This window comes from Conger conger, chromosome 16 (assembly GCF_963514075.1).
Source record: "Conger conger chromosome 16, fConCon1.1, whole genome shotgun sequence".
Taxonomy (NCBI): Eukaryota; Metazoa; Chordata; class Actinopteri; order Anguilliformes; family Congridae; genus Conger; species Conger conger.
Window position 1 is genome coordinate 31,735,427 of NC_083775.1, and position 18,099 is coordinate 31,753,525.

The 18,099-nt window shown below is 43.2% G+C and overlaps 1 gene segment (V, D, J or C); it reads left to right on the forward strand.

Annotated features, from left to right (window-relative positions):
- Positions 1–12,382: 12,382 nt before the first annotated feature.
- LOC133114155 (Ig kappa-b4 chain C region-like) lies at positions 12,383–14,614 on the forward strand (the record flags this gene model as incomplete). The annotated part of the segment is given in 2 exon segments: positions 12,383–12,494; positions 14,097–14,614. Coding segments are annotated over 2 exon segments (429 nt in total), but the record flags the coding sequence as incomplete, so codon positions are not given.
- Positions 14,615–18,099: the final 3,485 nt, after the last annotated feature.

Here is an 18,099-nt window from a genome sequence, read left to right on the forward strand (position 1 = left end):
CCCAGACTGGCGTGTTGTAGCAAACTTAATCAGAAGTTTAGGAGCCTGACCAGGTTTCTGCAGGTACCAGTAGAGAGCAGAATCACCGTCGGAATAAACAAAAACACTCTGACTGACTGTACAGCTGATAGAGACAGTGTGTCCCTGCTGAACAGCCTGAGCTGATGGAGACTGAGTCACAACTATATCTGCCATTGATTCTGAAAAGGAAAATTAAGAAATGTAGTTCAATGCACATTAATATTGACAAACCCCATGTAATATTCTGATATGTTTGAATAGACGATAATAGCACTGTTGTGAAAAGAGAGAAGTTGGCCTATGAAATGTTAAATATAACCAAAATCCCAAGTTAAAATGTTTCAATCTTGCTCACCCTGTACAACAAGTCCCAGAATCACCAGCAGTAGAAGGACTGACATCATTATAATGCTGCCTGTGTCAGTGTCTGTGAATGGACTGGACAGTCACTGATCAGTACTGGGGGTCTTAAAGTGTGTGGAGCAGTGAGGCAGGACAGGTATGCAAAGCCCCTTCCTCTATACAAATCCTGTCACACACAGTTAGAGGAGCTCTGATGTGTGAACAGCAGTGGGTCTATAGAGGGCTGGGACACGTGCACTGTTCACTGCTATTTTTAATCTGTCAAACATTCAAATGTCAAAATAACGGTTTCTGACATTGAGCTGTGTACATGTAGACGTGCAAATGTGTGAAGGACTGAAGTGGTAAGATTGTGTAAAATATGATTTGAGAAAATGTACATGTTTTCTATTCTGATGGCAGTTTCTATGGGAGTTCAAAAAGTCAAGGACCTCATTGAGGCACATGGAAATGTTCAGTTACAGCATATCCATATACATTTAATGTACAGTCTGACTGAGGGAATGCTGGGCTCACTGTCGAAGGCCATTTTCTACTCTCTGATAACTGCGATTTTCTCCAGTCCAGCTTTGGAACTTTTTCCATGATATGCTCATCAGTGATTTTTTTCTGTTGTCCTATTTTAGTATGTTTGATCATATTTAACAACAAATGTCATTTCTGCAATGCCCTCCATCACTTGAGAGCACTGAAAAGCTGCTTCTCCCATACAGCACATTCTCCCAGCAACCCCTTCTTTTCCCACACTGCAGTTCAGTCACTGAGTTTAACACCAGACTGTTTCCTCTCTCTGATTATACTGTAGTGCTTTTACATCAGGAGCAACAGTACCACTCTGTCTCCCTCTGGTGGTTGGGGAGTGTAATGGCAGCTTGTGTGACGTATGGAGAGAGACGTCTGGAAGCAGAACCCAAAGAGGTTCCTCTACAGCCAAGCAACACTGAATTCCGGAGGATTTGGGATTTTGGAGGAAACACAAGCTATATACATTACTTATTAAAACTTGCCCAAAATTTAACTGGAAGTAGTCTTCAATAACCATGCAAATGCCCCCTAAAACATTACTAACAAATATTTTTTTTTTCCGCACCCCTATTTCTAGGAAAAAGAAAGGGAGAAGTCGACATTTGCGTTTAACACAACCAAGGTTGAATGACGTTTCTGAATTTAATGGAAGGGGGAACATTACTCCCTCCCTGTGGACTAAATCATATCTGGTCTCAGCTGCACTTAAGGCGGTAAACAAGTCTAATATTCACTGCTGAGTTGCAACATTTCTCTACATCCAGGAACCAGTGGGCCAGATAAAAGGGCCACTGCCCAGAGACTTCTGCCCAGTACCTTGCTTGTCTACTTGTATTTGTTATTCTAAAAAGTGTTCAGGATGTTTGTCTACTGTATCTAAAAAGCTTGCGGCCAAAAGGTGGAGGAGGAGCACAGTAGGAGACATGTATTCTTATTATTATTATAATAATCCATTATCCATCCATTATCTTAACCCACTTATCCTGAACAGGGTCGCAGGGGGGCTGGAACCTATCCCAGCATACATTGGGCGAAAGGCAGGAATACACCCTGGACAGGTCGCCAGTCCATCGCAGGGCACACACACCATTCACTCACACACTCATACCCATGGGCAATTTAGACTCTCCAATCAGCCTAACCTGCATGTCTTTGGACTGTGGGAGGAAACCGGAGTACCCGGAGGAAACCCACGCAGACACGGGGAGAACATGCAAACTCCGCACAGAGAGGCCCCAGCCGACGGGGATTCGAACCCCAGTGCTAACCACTGCACCATCCGTGCCGCCCATTATTATTATTATTATTATTATTATTATTATTTTTATTTTTATTTTTATTTTTATTTTTATTTTTATTTTTATTTTTATTATTATTATTATATACTTTATTTATACTCAATAACTTCATAGGTCAAGACATTAAAATTGTAAGGCGGACATCTGGCATTATCACTCAGGGCTGGTCAGCTTGCTGGCTTCCTCTGGTATTGTGGAATATGTGGCTGTAAAGTAATTTAGGAGCATGCACCATTAACCCCCACTATCTCCGCACCCATACGGGCAGGAGCCTGTGGGGGAAGACTCAGGCCTCCAGCCGTAGAACTCGTTACGACGGGGCAACATCCTTTACGGCACGGGAAGGTTTCAGAGGGCACGGCCTGTTAGGCCCTGACCTTCTCCTGAACCCCCCTTTATTGCTCTCTCCCTCTTTACTCAGTCACTAAATGATGTGTACAGCATTGGATGTTTCATGACAAAGTCAGTTTTGATAATATTCATGTTTGGTATTATTCTGATTGTTTCATTGCGACTGGTGCAATGGTTTTATTTCTGCAACAGCAAACCCTGTACATCATAACCAACCAGGAGAAGCTGTGTGGAGCTCTGCCCCAGTGAAAGCCATGTGCCTCAACCCACCTGCGCTTCCTGGGGAGGCGTGGCTCCAAATTACAGATGGGTGACCGATTGTTAGAGTTAACATCAAAGGCCAGATTTTGGATTTAAGGACAGCAAACTAAGAAATCTGGGAGAATGCAATCAGCCTCCCGTGCACTCCGTGCACGTAATTTCTACGTACAGGGTGTCTGTAGCCAGACTCCCGTATGTAGCTTTTATTACCAGGTATGACTTTTAAGACTCCGTAATTTGGTTTCCGTTGTAATGTTTTGTGATTTGGAACTTGTATGTAATTACATGTATGTAACCTGCCTGGTAAAATAAATTGTTAAAACTTGATCTGTGTGGTTTCGCTTACTGACACTCAAAGTTATACAGGGAATGCTTGGTTTACCCCCTCGAACTGGTCTAGGGAGGATGAATATTTCCACTTAATGTATCACGGCGTATAGCACCCGTAGACCTATGTTGGTAAATCCCTCGCCTCCGCATGGTAGTTCATTCATGTCGAGCACAGCCGTAGCTAGGTTGGTCTGCTTGGGTCCCGAGGCTGTAAACAGATATACCCAAGAGTAGCTATTCCTGCGACCTCTGATGACTACAGATAGCTAGTCAGTTCGTGAGACGTGCACATTATGCGCGATGTGACCTGCGGTGGTACCAGCAGAGGACTGTTCAGAGAGTAAATCTCAGTACAGGATTCCTATAGCGATCAAGTCAAAATTATGAATACGACATCCACTAAATGTGGAAAACTAATCTAAATTATTATTCTAAAATGGAGTCAGATAAACAAAGGTGAATATATTGGCCCTATTGTGGAGATTCTGGGTCAGCCCGGACCAGTAAAGAGCGGAAGGCAGAGTTGTACTACTGCCTTTGTATCGTGGTTTGTTTATTGGCTGATCTAGACTGTCTGCATAGGGGCCACTCATTTTTAACCCTATTAGTATTCGTTCAGCAACACCAGAAGGACGAGCACGCTGATACCTTCAGCCCTCGCTAAATTCCGTCGTTGGGTTAGCGTGGGGTTTTACAAAATAAAAAGAAAGTTATGTTTTGTGGTATGGCTCTGTTCTGGAAGCCCTCCTGGCCCTCCATACAAGCAGGGATGGATCAGACCGGGAGGAGGCAGCAGACAGCCCCCAGAGGGGGACACACAGAACAGATCCGGCAGCACAGGACACAATGATGTGTTTGGGTTCGGTTGATATTTGGATGTGGGAGGTAACCGAAGTACCCGGAGGTTTCCGGGACATTCTTGTTGTGAGGTGACAGTGCTATTCACTGGACCACCGTGCTGCCCATATGTGATAGTCTATTAAACACGAGGGAGGAACAGGGGTGTAGGGGGTTTAGAGTAGCAGTCTGTAGTGAGCATGCATGGTTTACACTAGCAGTCTGTAGTGAGCATACATGGTTTACACTAGAAGTCTGTAGTGAGCATACATGGTTTACACTAGCAGTCTGTAGTGAGCATACATGGTTTACACTAGCAGTCTGTAGTGAGCATGCATGGTTTAGACTAGCAGTCTGTAGTGAGCATGCATGGTTTACACTAGCAGTCTGTAGTGAGCATACATGGTTTACACTAGCAGTCTGTAGTGAGCATACATGGTTTACACTAGAAGTCTGTAGTGAGCATACATGGTTTACACTAGAAGTCTGTAGTGAGCATGCATGGTTTAGACTAGCAGTCTGTAGTGAGCATGCATGGTTTACACTAGCAGTCTGTAGTGAGCATATGTCAGTGGGTCAACAGTCACGCTAGCTTCCCCCACCACCACAGGTACCGGAATCCATCCACCACTAGCAACCAGGACACAGGGATGAATTAAGCACAGTGATTACAATTTTGAATAAACAGTTTCATGACCTGGCAGCCACACCACTCTGACACCCCAAAAGGGAGGGACGAAACTCGGCCCATGCCACAGGTGCCAGAACGTCTCCACCTCCAAAAATAAAAAACAAAACCAAAAAGGACTGCTCCTCATTCCTGCCGTCTGGAACCACCGCGGCCGAACACTGTGGGTTCCCGGATTGCAGTATCCTCCGACAGGGGAACAGGGCCGCACTATGGAGAGGAGAAGGCACAGCACCAATTACCCCACTGTGGACTGGACAGAACGGGACACACTGGCGCTTGCGTTTGATGGCGGTGCACGTTCCTCACACCACTGGGGCTCCACTCCCGCTCACCTCCTGCCCAGCCCGGGGCTCGCCGGTTCACTCCAGCTGCCTTCTCTTCCATCTCACCATTCCACAGCCGTCACCACCGCCCCTCTTCACTCGGCCAGCGACACGGTCCCAGGTCTGCCGCCCCACTGCCACACTCTCAATCACACCTCAAACAAATCCATTTTCTCCCAAGCACAAACGAAAGAAAGATTACGGCCAACAAAAACAAAAGGGGGGAAAAAAACGTCCAAACCTTTTTAGAATAATGTGGATCAGAGCCTGCTTACTTCCTGGCTGCCTGAACACCAACTCTCACAAACACCGCTCTTTTGTCCCTTTCCCTGTGTCAAATGAAACCATTTAATCAACCGGGCGGAGCTGAGCAGACCAATTACCTTGGTCCACATCCCCTTGCGTGCTCTCAATGACCAATCAAGGGAAGAGCTCTCACCAAGCCAGTGGCGGTCCGCTGTCCTGGTTCCGGTTCCGGTTCGGCTTCCTCCTCTTCTAGGGGCTCCCTCCAGGCGTCGCCCACAGGAAAGGCACGCAGGTTGTTCCGTTGATCCACTCCTACTGATGTCCTTCAGGCTGGGCCACATACACCGGCCGCTCCGGCTGCAGCTGGAAGAAAACCAAAAAGAGAAAGAGAGGCCACCTTGGGGCCAGCTTAGTTAGCTCCCGGTGCATCAAGTTAACATAACACAACACAATATAACAGAACATAAGGTAATGGCGAGAACAGGCAGTTTAGCCCAGCAATGCTCACCTTTTCCTACCCCTCAGTGTACCTACTGCCTAGTTTGCCTAAAAGCTTAATAGCATCTAACACTATATCAAGCCTGGTCTTGAAAACCCCCACACTGAAGACACACCTCTTCAACCTGCAACTCTCCCCACCCCACTCTACCTCTCTGTAATTGTTTCTGTTCTCAATTGTGTGCCATTACTTGTCTTATAGCTAGTTTGCTAGGATGATATTTGTGCTCGTTTGTTTGGCTATGTGAGCTGTTGATTGTCACTACGTAAGTGTTTATTGTTCTATTGTGTTGTGCTTGATAAGAGTGTCTGCCAAATGCTAATAATGTAGTGTAATGTAGTGTAATTTAATGTTATGTCATGTAATGTGTCTGGTTAAGTAATGTAATGTAATGTCATGTCATGTAATGTGTCTGGTTAAGTAATGTAATGTAATGTAATGTGTCTGGTTAAGTAATGTAATGTAATGTCATGTCATGTAATGTGTCTGGTTAAGTAATGTAATGTAATGTAATGTGTCTGGTTAAGTAATGTAATGTAATGTCATGTCATGTAATGTGTCTGGTTAAGTAATGTAATGTAATGTCATGTCATGTAATGTGTCTGGTTAAGTAATGTAATGTAATGTAATGTGTCTGGTTAAGTAATGTAATGTAATGTCATGTCATGTAATGTGTCTGGTTAAGTAATGTAATGTAATGTGCTGTTACCTGAAGGGGGCATATTCTATCACCATCTACAGATGATAGTTTCAGACCTGTATATGTTTTTTCGTCCCCTCTGTATTTGGGCTCATCCCATTGCTGTAACACTCAGGATGGGGCGCACTGGCCAGATCTGTACAAAACGCTTCCAACTGCAGGTAGACTGTAGTACTCCAGTCCATGGGTGGGGGTGAATGGCTACGCTGTCAACCAATCACCATGGAGAGCCCCAAATAATATCCTCCAAATGGCTTAGATACCAACTGATCAGCACTATGGACCCCAAGTGACATCCTCCAAATGACTAAGCTTCCAGGAAATCACCAAGCAGGAATCCCAAATGACATCATCTGAATGGCAATTCTTAAAGACTACCCTGCTAACACAACTCAAATAATTTCTGTAGCTGTTGGTTGACTTATGGCTTATTGTAATGTTATGTCTTTTCTTAAAGGAGCACTGTCACGCTTTTTTCAGTCAAGCTTATTTTGATTAAATGCTTAAATTATGTATGTAGGCCTTTTTAAAAATCACCGTCAGTGTAACCATTTCATAAATAAATGGGAAAACTTCTAAGGGCAAATGCGTCCAGTGTCAGTTCGGCTTGAATCTCCAAGGATTAATTGGAAGAAGTATCCACAATCATAAATAAAGAAAATATCTATCTAACAAGCTGCATCAAAATCTTGGTTGTGGATGTTTCTTCCAATTAATTTTCCTATTGCTGCTGAAGAAGTCTATGAGTACTGCAGGATGTAACAAAGGTTCAAAGTTATTATTGGCTGTGATGCAAACTCTGTGTCCTCCGTTGTCTGTCTCTCTCGCTCATGCAATTCTTCCTCTCTAAATTCCGATTCAAAACTGTAAGGTTGTATTTCTTCATCACAATCGTTCTCTAACTCTGCCAAGTCAGAGCTGTCCGCCATATCGCTCAGGCTAGCCAAGGTAGGTTCCCTGATATCTGTATGCTAACACAGGCTGGAGATTCAAGCTAAAGCACTGGACATGTTTAGCTTGAATCTCCAGCCTGTGTTACCCAGAAGGCAACGGGCGCTCAACCCCACCCTTATACGCAGAGACTGGTTTATGGGCTCCCATCCATCCAGGCAATCACGTCACACTCCAACGAAAATACAGTAACGTTAGCATACAGATATCACAGAACCTACCTTGGATATCACATATGCGCAGGTAATGATTCACACACAGGATATCCATATGAAATAATGTAAAGTAGAGCAATATAACGGTGAGTGTTTTCACATTATGAGCAGGTCCTTCCATCACATTAGACATTGTATTTTTCTACTTCATCTCTTGGGTTACTCTGATATTTTCTCCAGTGCAGCAGTCAAACTTTTTCAGCATATTTTCATCACTGATTTATTCTACCAAAGTAAATTAGGACCAAACTAAATTTAGTCCTAATTTAGGATTCTACTGTGATGAGTTGGGGAAACTGAGCCCACTGACACCCTCCCTCTGGTCAGTGCTGTGGCCAGTTTTGAGCTCCCTTGTAGGACTGCTTCAAACAGTCAGCACTGGCCAGGTCTGATTTAATACCAGGCTGTGGTTTCCTCTCTGGTATTATACTGTAGTGCACGGTTTCTCAATGAGGGTGGTACCACCCCCCAGGGGCCGTTCTGACATTGTTTTTACATCACATTACATTAAATGTGATTTAATTTATCAGTACTGCTACTGATGATAGCACAAGACAATGTTCATGGTTTTTAGCCTGTAGGATGTTCTGTTTTGTACTGGGACAAGACCCTCATAGAACAGCACCACAGAGCTGTATAAAGATGGAAGAGAGTTAGAGGTGTAGCAGCCACCACTTCTGAACATGAAAAATACATATCTCATAACATTAAAGGTAATGTAGCCAATAGTTCAATTAGCTTCTTTTTTTTTTTCTTTTACATTTATGTGACATGTATGTGAATATGGAGTTTGGGAAAGAGTAAGAGGAACAGTGTCAGAGTGTGGAGAACATTCCTCCCTCCCTGTGGTCTCTGTCAGAGTGTGGAGAACATTCCTTCCTCCCTGTGGTCTCTGTCAGAGTGTGGAGAACATTCCTTCCTCCCTGTGGTCTCTGTCAGAGTGTGGAGAACATTCCTCCCTCCCTGTGGTCTCTGTCAGAGTGTGGAGAACATTCCGCCCTCCCTGTGGTCTCTGTCAGAGTGTGGAGAACATTCCTCCCTCCCCGTGGTCTCTGTCAGAGTGTGGAGAACATTCCTCCCTCCCTGTGGTCTCTATCAGGGGAAATTATAGATGAGGTGAGCTGCACTTGCATCACTGAACAAATGCAGGACTCATTGCTGAAATACAAGTTTTCTCTGCACTCTGACTTCTCTGAATCACCTCAGTAATCTTTGAATGGTCTCTAGATGTCAGCTCATTCCTATTTAAGATTCTGGGAATGTATACCAATAATAAAAAAATATATTTTTAAAAAGAAGAAAAAGAAAATTGCACTTACGATGACTGTTATCTTTTTGTTGAGAACAGCCCTTGCTGCGTCTTTTACGAGTTCTGGATTTGATGCTTTTAACCTGTGGAAGAACCTACGCACTTGTAAATTGCTTTGGATTAAAAGCGTGTGCGAAATGACAAAATAGTTAAAAAAATGTTTTAGTGAATATATTATCCAGGAAACGTACAGGATCCCCTCGTCAAATTTAAGGTAACCATGACCAACATGAAAAAACCTGTTTTGTATCAAATTATGATTTAACCCTGTTGAAATCTCTAATAGAGTATGCACAAAAATGATCATCAAAATATGTACTCTGTTTTAGAGAAAATGAGCCAAATTTCTCATCATGTCTCAAGTGTTTTTTTGTTTTTTAAATGAGACGTTTTAAACATACTAAAAAAATTGACCCTTAGAAGAAGATTGTCATTTACATTGAGATAAAGTGCATTAAATTTGAGAATATGTGAGTTATTATTGCACAATGTAGTTCAGTGTTTTAGAGCAGAGGCCCTCAGTGTCTCGGGTCAGTGCCTCCCCCCTCAGCACCTGCAGTAGGTCCCAGCTGCAGCAGTGCAGTCTCTGTGCAGTCTGACTGAGGGAGGTTTTTGTACGGCTCTGTATCACTGTGTGAACACATGTTTACTGTTGATGTAGTGGTTACTCTGACAGTAATAATCTCCTGCATCTTCAACCTGGACTCCAGTGATTTTCAGTGTAAACTGAGTCCCAGATCCACTCCCACTGAAACGATCAGGAATCCCAGACTCGCGTGTTGTGGCACGATAAATCAGAGGTTTAGGAGCCTGACCAGGTTTCTGCAGGTACCAGCTGAGGTAGTGGCGATTGGAGCTGCTGTAAACACTCTGACTGGCTGTACAGCTGATAGAGACAGTGTCTCCCTGCTGAACAACCTGAGCTGATGGAGACTGAGTCACTACTATATCTGCCATTGATTCTGAAAAGGAAAACAAGGAAATGGATATCAATAGACAATAATATTATCAAACAAGGTGCAATATTCTGGTAAATTTGACAAGAATTTAACTGCTGTTAAAACAGTTGTGTTTTCAAAAGTCAACAAAGAAAAACTGGAATGTAACTAAAATAAAAAATGGATCAATTCATTCTCACCATGTACAAACAGTCCCAACATCACCAGCAGGAGAAAGACTGACATCATCATAATGCTGCCTGTGTCAGTGTCTGTGAAAGGACTGGACAGTCACTGATCAGTACTGGGGGTCTTAAAGTGTGTGGAGCAGTGAGGCAGGACAGGTATGCAAAGCCCCTTCCTCTATACAAATCCTGTCACACACAGTTAGAGGAGCTCTGATGTGTGAACAGCAGTGGGTCTATAGAGGGCTGGGACATGTGCACTGTTCACTGCTATTTTGACCTATTGTGATGCAGGGACTGGATGCCCCGCCCAGCTGTGCTCTCTTTTCTCTCTCTTGTGACCTGTGACCTCTCCCAGTTCCCCGTGTCTGCAGGACCATGGACAGCAGACGCAGGCCAGAGTGGAGCAGGCTGGAAAGCATCCTGTAATTCCAGCAGTTATTCAGTGATTGGGAGCAGGATGAACAGCATCCTGTAATTCCAGCAGTTATTCAGTGATTGGGAGCAGGATGAACAGCATCCTGTAATTACACCAGGGAGCAGCCCAGACAGAGCTCTGTGATTACACCAGTTACTCAACACCTGGGAGCAGCTGTCCTCCAGGAGTGACTCCAGCAGCACTTAGAGGCTCCCCACCGCCAGATAAAAGGGCCACTGCCCACAGCCTGGGGACCTCAATGTGGGACGAATCATTATTTTACTCATTCATATTTTATTAAACATTATTTTATCTTTAATATCAAAGATAACGATGTTGAATGAATACAGGATAGAGTCTCCATTTGAAATGAATGGAAGAGTGAGTATCTTTGATTTAACAATTGGAAATCTGGACTGAATGTAGAATTGTCTTATTGCTATGTTATTACATCAAGGAAAACAGTTACTTTGAACAGATTTTAAAAATCCAATCTATTCTGTTTCCACCTTTGCTCCAGTTTGGGATGAAGACCTACATCATGTGATGTATTGGATTATATTTTTTGGTTATATTTCATACATTGCAAATCACATGGCATGTGTATTTCAGCACAGATGATACAATCATTGTTTGATATATCCCAGGACATCCTCAGTGGAATTATAATGTCAAGGACAACGGTCATCTCAGACCTTTAAAAACCAGTCCAGCATTTTTCCCCATGTGCTGCTGTTTGGGGTGCACATCATGTTTGAATGCCAAAATCATGAATGAAAACTGTTATTTCAGATGTGATCCTCAATGCAAACAATTATCTCTCATTCCTGAATGGTGCATAAAATCATACATCCTCCACATAGCGTGTGCTGTTATCACTTCTTTACTGCAGTGCACAAACTGAGCAGCACAGCCACTGTGCTGGAGGCCTGTGCATCTTGTGCAGTTGACACAGGCAGGAAGCAGGCAGCCTGCAGATGAGTCTCTCTGGCAGGATGAGACAGGAGCAGCTGAGCCCACTGAAAGCCTCCCTTTCTTATCAGCACTATGGCCACTTACACACTGGCCTGTGGAGCTGCTGGTCACAGTCAGCAGCAGCACCGTCAGGATTCAACACCAGATGGTAACTTCCACTTTCATATCAGTGTTAGTACCTCAGGAGAAACAGTGCTACTGCTCAAAGCACAATTCAAAATTAAGTTCAAGTGGCCATTGGCTCAAGACTGCTTTTTTTACTTTTTTGACAAATTAAAAATGAATAATTATCACTGTGGCTTTCCATGCTGCTGAATGTCTCTGGGGTGCGGCAAAAGCAGGAATCCATGATCACGTCCAAACAGGAGGTGAAGCGCTCATCTGCTCATCTCGCAATACGACCCCTGTCACAATCACGTCATTTACAATTTATTGTGGATCTAGGAGCATTTTACACAAAATATGAGGTTAGATATGTTTAATATGAATGATTCAACTTTCAGAATACGATCGTGACGGTCGTTTCAAAATTCTCCAGTAGGGGACTTACGAACACTACACAGTGGGTCGGATCAACTATCTGTACAGCCAGTTAATCAGACTCAATCACTGTGGTGGACTTTCGGTGGCGGGACCAAACTGGAAATCGGCAGTAAGTTGCTACACAATAAGACTTTTCACGATTTTCTGCAAAAATAGTTGGAGATTCGATCAGTTGTTATACATTAATTTCGCTGAACGTTTTTGCGAATTGCTAGCATTGTATATTTCACATTATCTTATTACATCTTATTCCGTCGTGAAACTAGACAGAACAAAAAACATGAATTTGAAAAGCTCAAGTGAGTAGGATACATTGGTGTAGGATATGCCGACATAAAAAGCTTCGGGTATGCCTTTACACTTTATAAATGGTTGACTTAAAATCTGCGTGAAGTCAGAATGAAAAAGGCTTCGGACGGCAGTGTCTCTTGAGCGAGAGGTTTTTGTACGACTGGTGAATGAGTCTGTATCACTGTGGTACACTTTCGGTGGCGGGACGAAACTGTCAGTTGGACGTAAGTAATTTCTATTTCAGATCTATCCATATCGGTGTTTGTGCTTTCTTTTCTAATATATTGTCATTTTACGATGTTAGATTTCGTTCATAAATTTTTTTAGAATTTTCGCGATGCTTAAATAACAGGAATCCTTGTAAGATTAGCCATTGATTTAAAATTATTTTAAATCTTTCCCACAGAAACGCTCTGTAGAGTAGAGTACATTTGCGTATGATGCATAAAATCTCAGAAAATGTTACACATTTTTACAAGCAAAGTGACTCGTTTGAAAAGCGGCGTGAAGTTGCACTTGAACAGGCATAGGGCGGCAGTGTCTTTTGAGCTAGAGGTTTTTGTACGGCTGGTGAATGAGTCTGTTCACTCGGGGTCACTTTGGGTGGCGGAACAAAACTGTCAATTGGAAGTAGCCTAAATAATCTCTCTTTCAGATAGGCTTCGTCCACATCGATATTTTTACTGTAATTTTTAAAATATACTGCAAGTTTCCGACGTTAGATGTTGGTTTCATTATTTTAATAAGCTTGGCAATTTAAACTAGCCCACTAGATTCAAACAGTGTTTTTAGCTATCGCATTGATGTTTAGAATACAGTCCTGAATGAACTTTATTCCGTGCAGTGCTAAATAAATAGCATTGGTTCATTCGATGGAATCAAAGCGGCTCTGTAGCAGTTTGAAGTGCAGCCAGATGTTATTTGTGTCACATTAAATGAAATGATAGAAAGTCATGATATAGCCCATCAATCATAACCGGACTATTTTGAATTCTAAAACTTAAAATGCCGAAGTCAAAGAGCTCTTTATTTTACATACTTGAATAAAATAGGACCGTACTTGACAGCCTACATGTTATGGTTGTATTGCTGATTAAATTCGATCGTTTTATGATATTTGACTTTATTTTTGATAATGTTATAATTATAATATATGACCGTATTATTGGATGAATAACATGTCTATTACATGACACATTTCTGTTCTGTAGTCCCAGGCTCGTGTCATAACGTTCCGTAGCTATTCGACACCATTGGGTTGAATCATAAAAAACGAGAAATGTCACCGTACTGAACATTGTTGCTGAATTATTCAATCATTTGAAGCCATTTTTTATTGTATTATTGTCGTATTTAGCGCGTATTTATTTTGTAAATGAGACGGACCACAAATGAACATTATTCTGTAGGTTTTCAGAGCATAATACCATTATCAACATATAATTGTCAAATCATAAAGTATAATTATAAGGACATAGCAATGAAATATCGGACAGAGATTTACGCCACTTTTGAGGTGCAAAAGTGGAGCAAAATACAACTGTAACTACTAAGAAACAGATTTGTTGTGGTGAGGAATTTTTCATTGTAAAGTGCAGTCTCAGGTTCTGGTAATAATGGAATCCAAGTAGATAGAACCTTAAAACATGCCAATGTGCTTTATGCTGTACAAGATGAAGCAAATCAGGATAAATGATCTTCAGACACTGCCTATGAGTAACACCTGACATTCTCTGTATCTCAGTCATGTCTCATTGTAAGGACAGAATGATTGACACATGGGGGTGTGTCCACTCTCTGACCTCACGTCTCTCTGTGTCTCTCAGGTGACACAGTTCCCACCCTCACAGTCCTGCCCCCCTCCAGTGTGGAGCTGAAGCAGGGAAAGGCCACACTGGTGTGTCTGGCCAACAAGGGCTTCCCCTCAGACTGGACTCTGCGCTGGAAAGTGGACGGTACCAGTACGAGCTCGGGCGTGGCCGGGAGTGTGGGGGTCCTGGGGAAGGACGGCCTGTACAGCTGGAGCAGCTCCCTGACTCTCAGTGAGAACGACTGGGTGAAGGCAGGGTCACTGACCTGTGAGGCCACAAAGGGCTCCCTGTCTGCCCCCCCTCAGACACTGAGGAGAGCCCACTGTTCTTAGTAGGCCGGGTGGAGGCCCAGCTCACACACTCTGGTCACACTGTTTTTACCCTGTTCTGCCCTCAGCCTCTCTGCTCCTTACTGCTGTCACACTGAGCTGAGCCTGTGTGTGAATCCTTCCCCCAGCCTGAGCTTTCAGTGCTAATATCTGACATGTGCTCTGCTTGTGCTCTTCAACAAATATGCCTTCTTATTTGTGTTTGTGTGGTTGTGACAATAGCTGTTAGATCAATATCATTGACATAATAAAGACTCTTTGAAGAACTACTTTGTCTTTGGCTGTTATTTTAAAAATAGATGTGTGTGCTTCTGATGATCCTGTGGTTTTTGGGCTGCCCTTTCTCTGTTCAAATCATAATTATATGGCCACTGAAAATACTGGTACAAAACACCCAAAAATTAATATGAGATGATAATGATAGATAACTTGAAGTAAATTGACAAAGAGATATTTTTGTACCTATTTTTTAAATTCATATAAATTCTACAGATCTAATTCTACAGAGTGTTGCTGACAAGTGTATGGAGAAACCACACAGAAATGAAACCTGAGTATTCTTTTCTTTGACAATACTATTAGAAGTAATTACATGGATTGCTTTGTCCAAATAAAATTATTATAGAACATTCATCCTAGATGGAGGTGATAAGAGATTGTGATTGAAAGAACTGATCTGGGATCAGTTTATAGTGCTCTTAGACAGAGACTAGATGGAGGTGATAAGAGACTGTGTGTGAAAGAACTGATCTGGAATCAGTTGAGGAGGGGCAGTCCCAGCTCTGGAGGCCTGCTGAGAGGAGCAGTGATGTGTGCAGCGTGCTCAGAGCAGTTCTGTACAGCAGGATGTGTGCTCAGCTCACACTAACCCCCTGGGGACGGCCCAGACACCTGGCCACAGTGCTGCTCTATTCTGAGATTGAGTCAGTCCCACTGAGGGACAGCAGAACCAGCCTGCCCCACCTGCACATGCAAATCTGAGTTTCACCCCCACAGCCAAAAATACCCACCACTGAGAGCTGTTTGAACATGAGAGGGTGGAGGGGTCATTGCTGTAGTGGAACTAGAATAATGTGGGGTAGTACCTTAGACCTGCTTTTCTGTGAATCTCCTTATAAAGATTTCCCAGCAGAGTGAATTTATCATTGAAATTCATGTCTTTTTTCCTACAGAAACACTTTGAGGTGCTACATCATGCTTTCAAGTGAAAAGTCCATGCAAGAGCAATCAAGTCAAAATAATAATTAAAAATTTAAACACAAAGATGAACTAAACAAACAGAAAATGATCAATATATGATAACAATAGTCACGACAAAGAATTAAATTAATATATAATGTATCAAAATTGGTGGCACGGATGGTGCAGTGGGTAGCACTACCGCCTCACAGCAAGGAGGTCCTGGGTTTGAATCCCCGTTGGCCGGGGCCTCTCTGTGTGGAGTTTGCATGTTCTCCCTGTGTCTGCGTGGGTTTCCTCTGGGTACTCCGGTTTCCTCCCACAGTCCCAAGACATGCAGGTTAGGCTGATTGGAGAGTATAAATTGCCTGTAGGTATGAGTGTGTGAGTGAGTGTGTGAGTGTGTGAGTGAGTGTGTGAGTGTGTGAGTGAGTGAGTGTGTGAGTGTGTGAGTGAGTGAGTGTGTGAGTGAGTGAGTGTGTGAGTGTGTCCTGTGATGGACTGGCGACCTGTCCAGGGTGTATTCCTGCCTTTCGCCCAATGTATGCTGGGATAGGCTCCAGCCCCCCTGTGACTCTGTTCAGGATACGCGGGTTAAGATAATGGATGGATGTACATGAAATTTTCCATCTGCATTTAACATGGTACAAAACTTGCATTCTGAAGTATTATATTCATTATTTTATGTCATTGTGCTCCAGAGAAAGAGTTTTGTTTTATTAATCTTAGTGCACTTCTGAAATATGCATGCACATTGAATTCTTCCTTTAAAACTTCAGATACATGGATGTCAGAACTGAAGGCATTGAGGTGATGTGCAAGCAGACAGATGGATTAGAGAGGAGAGCGAGTCACTGTGAAGCAGGTTCATCTTTGATGACTAGTTTAGGAGAAATGAAAGAAATCCTGCACAGAAATACACAGGAGTTGCCTCTCTCCAACAATCCATACATGGAAGGAAGACACAAACTGTCAGCTGATTGAGTGTCTGAGAAACATGCCTCCAGGAAATGTAAATATATCAATAAACAATACACATTTACATTTGCATTTTTGTAATTTGGCAGACACTTTTAATCCAAGGCGATTTACAAGTGCGTGAATTCAACAGGTTAAAGCATCAAATCCATAAATAGCAAAAAAACCTTTTTTCTAATTAAGGGTTAGTGTTAGACAAGAGGGATATCAGAAGGGGAGGGAGGAAATCAGGAGGGAGGACAAAGGTATAGTCTGAAAAGGTGTGTTTTTAGTCTGCGTCGAAATTTGATGAGGGATTTTGTCATTCCACCACTGAGAAACCAGAACGGAAAACAGGCATGAACATGCAACTCGACCGCCAGATGCTCGTAGTGAGGGAACCACAAGGCGACCAGAGCTGGCAGACCGGAGTGGTCTTGCTGGGGTGTAGGGAGCCATTAAAGATTGTATGTAAAGTGGAGCAGTCGCCTTAGCAACCTGGAATGCCAGCACTAGTGCCTTGATGCGTGCAGCAATAGGCAGCCAGTGGAGGCCAATGAGGAGTGGGGTGACGTGAGCCGACCTGGGCTGACTGGTGATCAGGCGGGCTGCAGCATTCTGGACCAGCTGAAGGGGCTTGATGGCACAAGCTGGGAGACCAGCCAGGAGGGAGTTGCAGTAATCCAGGCGGGAGATGAACAGCTCCTAGACTAGGAGCAGGGTGGTTTTCTCTGTCTGGAGATGACGGATACGGCAATTACTACAAAATGACTTTAAAACCAATAAAGATGTTTTTAAATACATAGACAAAAAAAAGAAGGAAACATTCAAACAAAAATGAAAACATAAATTGATTCAATGAGATTCAATCTTAGGTTCTGACAGTGTCTGACAAGGCACTAAGAATAAGAGAGAACCGGCAACCGACTGCCAAATTACCTACTGTCCTACTGTCACCCCATGTAGCTGAAGCTTTTTATCCAAAATGACTTAGAGTTGATTAGCCTATGGGGTGGCCTGTAGCGTAGTGGTTAAGGTAAATGACTGGGACACGCAAGATCGTTGGTTCTAATCCCGATGTAGCCACAATAAGATCCGCACAGCCGTTGGGCTCTTGAGTAAGGCCCTTAACCCTGCATTGCTCCAGGAGAGGACTGTCTCCTGCTTAGTCTAATCAACTGTACATCGCTCTGGATAAGAGCATCTGCCAAATGCCATTAATGTAATGGACTACACAGGGGACAATCCCCCCTGGAGCAATGTGAGGTTATGGGCTTGGTGGATAAACCCGGGTCATGAAACTCCAGCCTTCCAGGTCCCAGTCATCTCCCTTAGTCACCAGGCTCCAGGCTGCCCCTGTATTTTGAGCAGCACACAACCAGAAACAATCTGTCCTCGGATGCTGCATCCCATCCATGAAGATTCCTCACATTTTAACCAATCTTAAATCTGTTCTGGTCATATTTGAATCCATGGCTTAAATACAGTGTGTGTAACTGCTTCATGACGAGAAATCCATTTTGAATAGCATGTTACTTCGTCATGGAATTCTA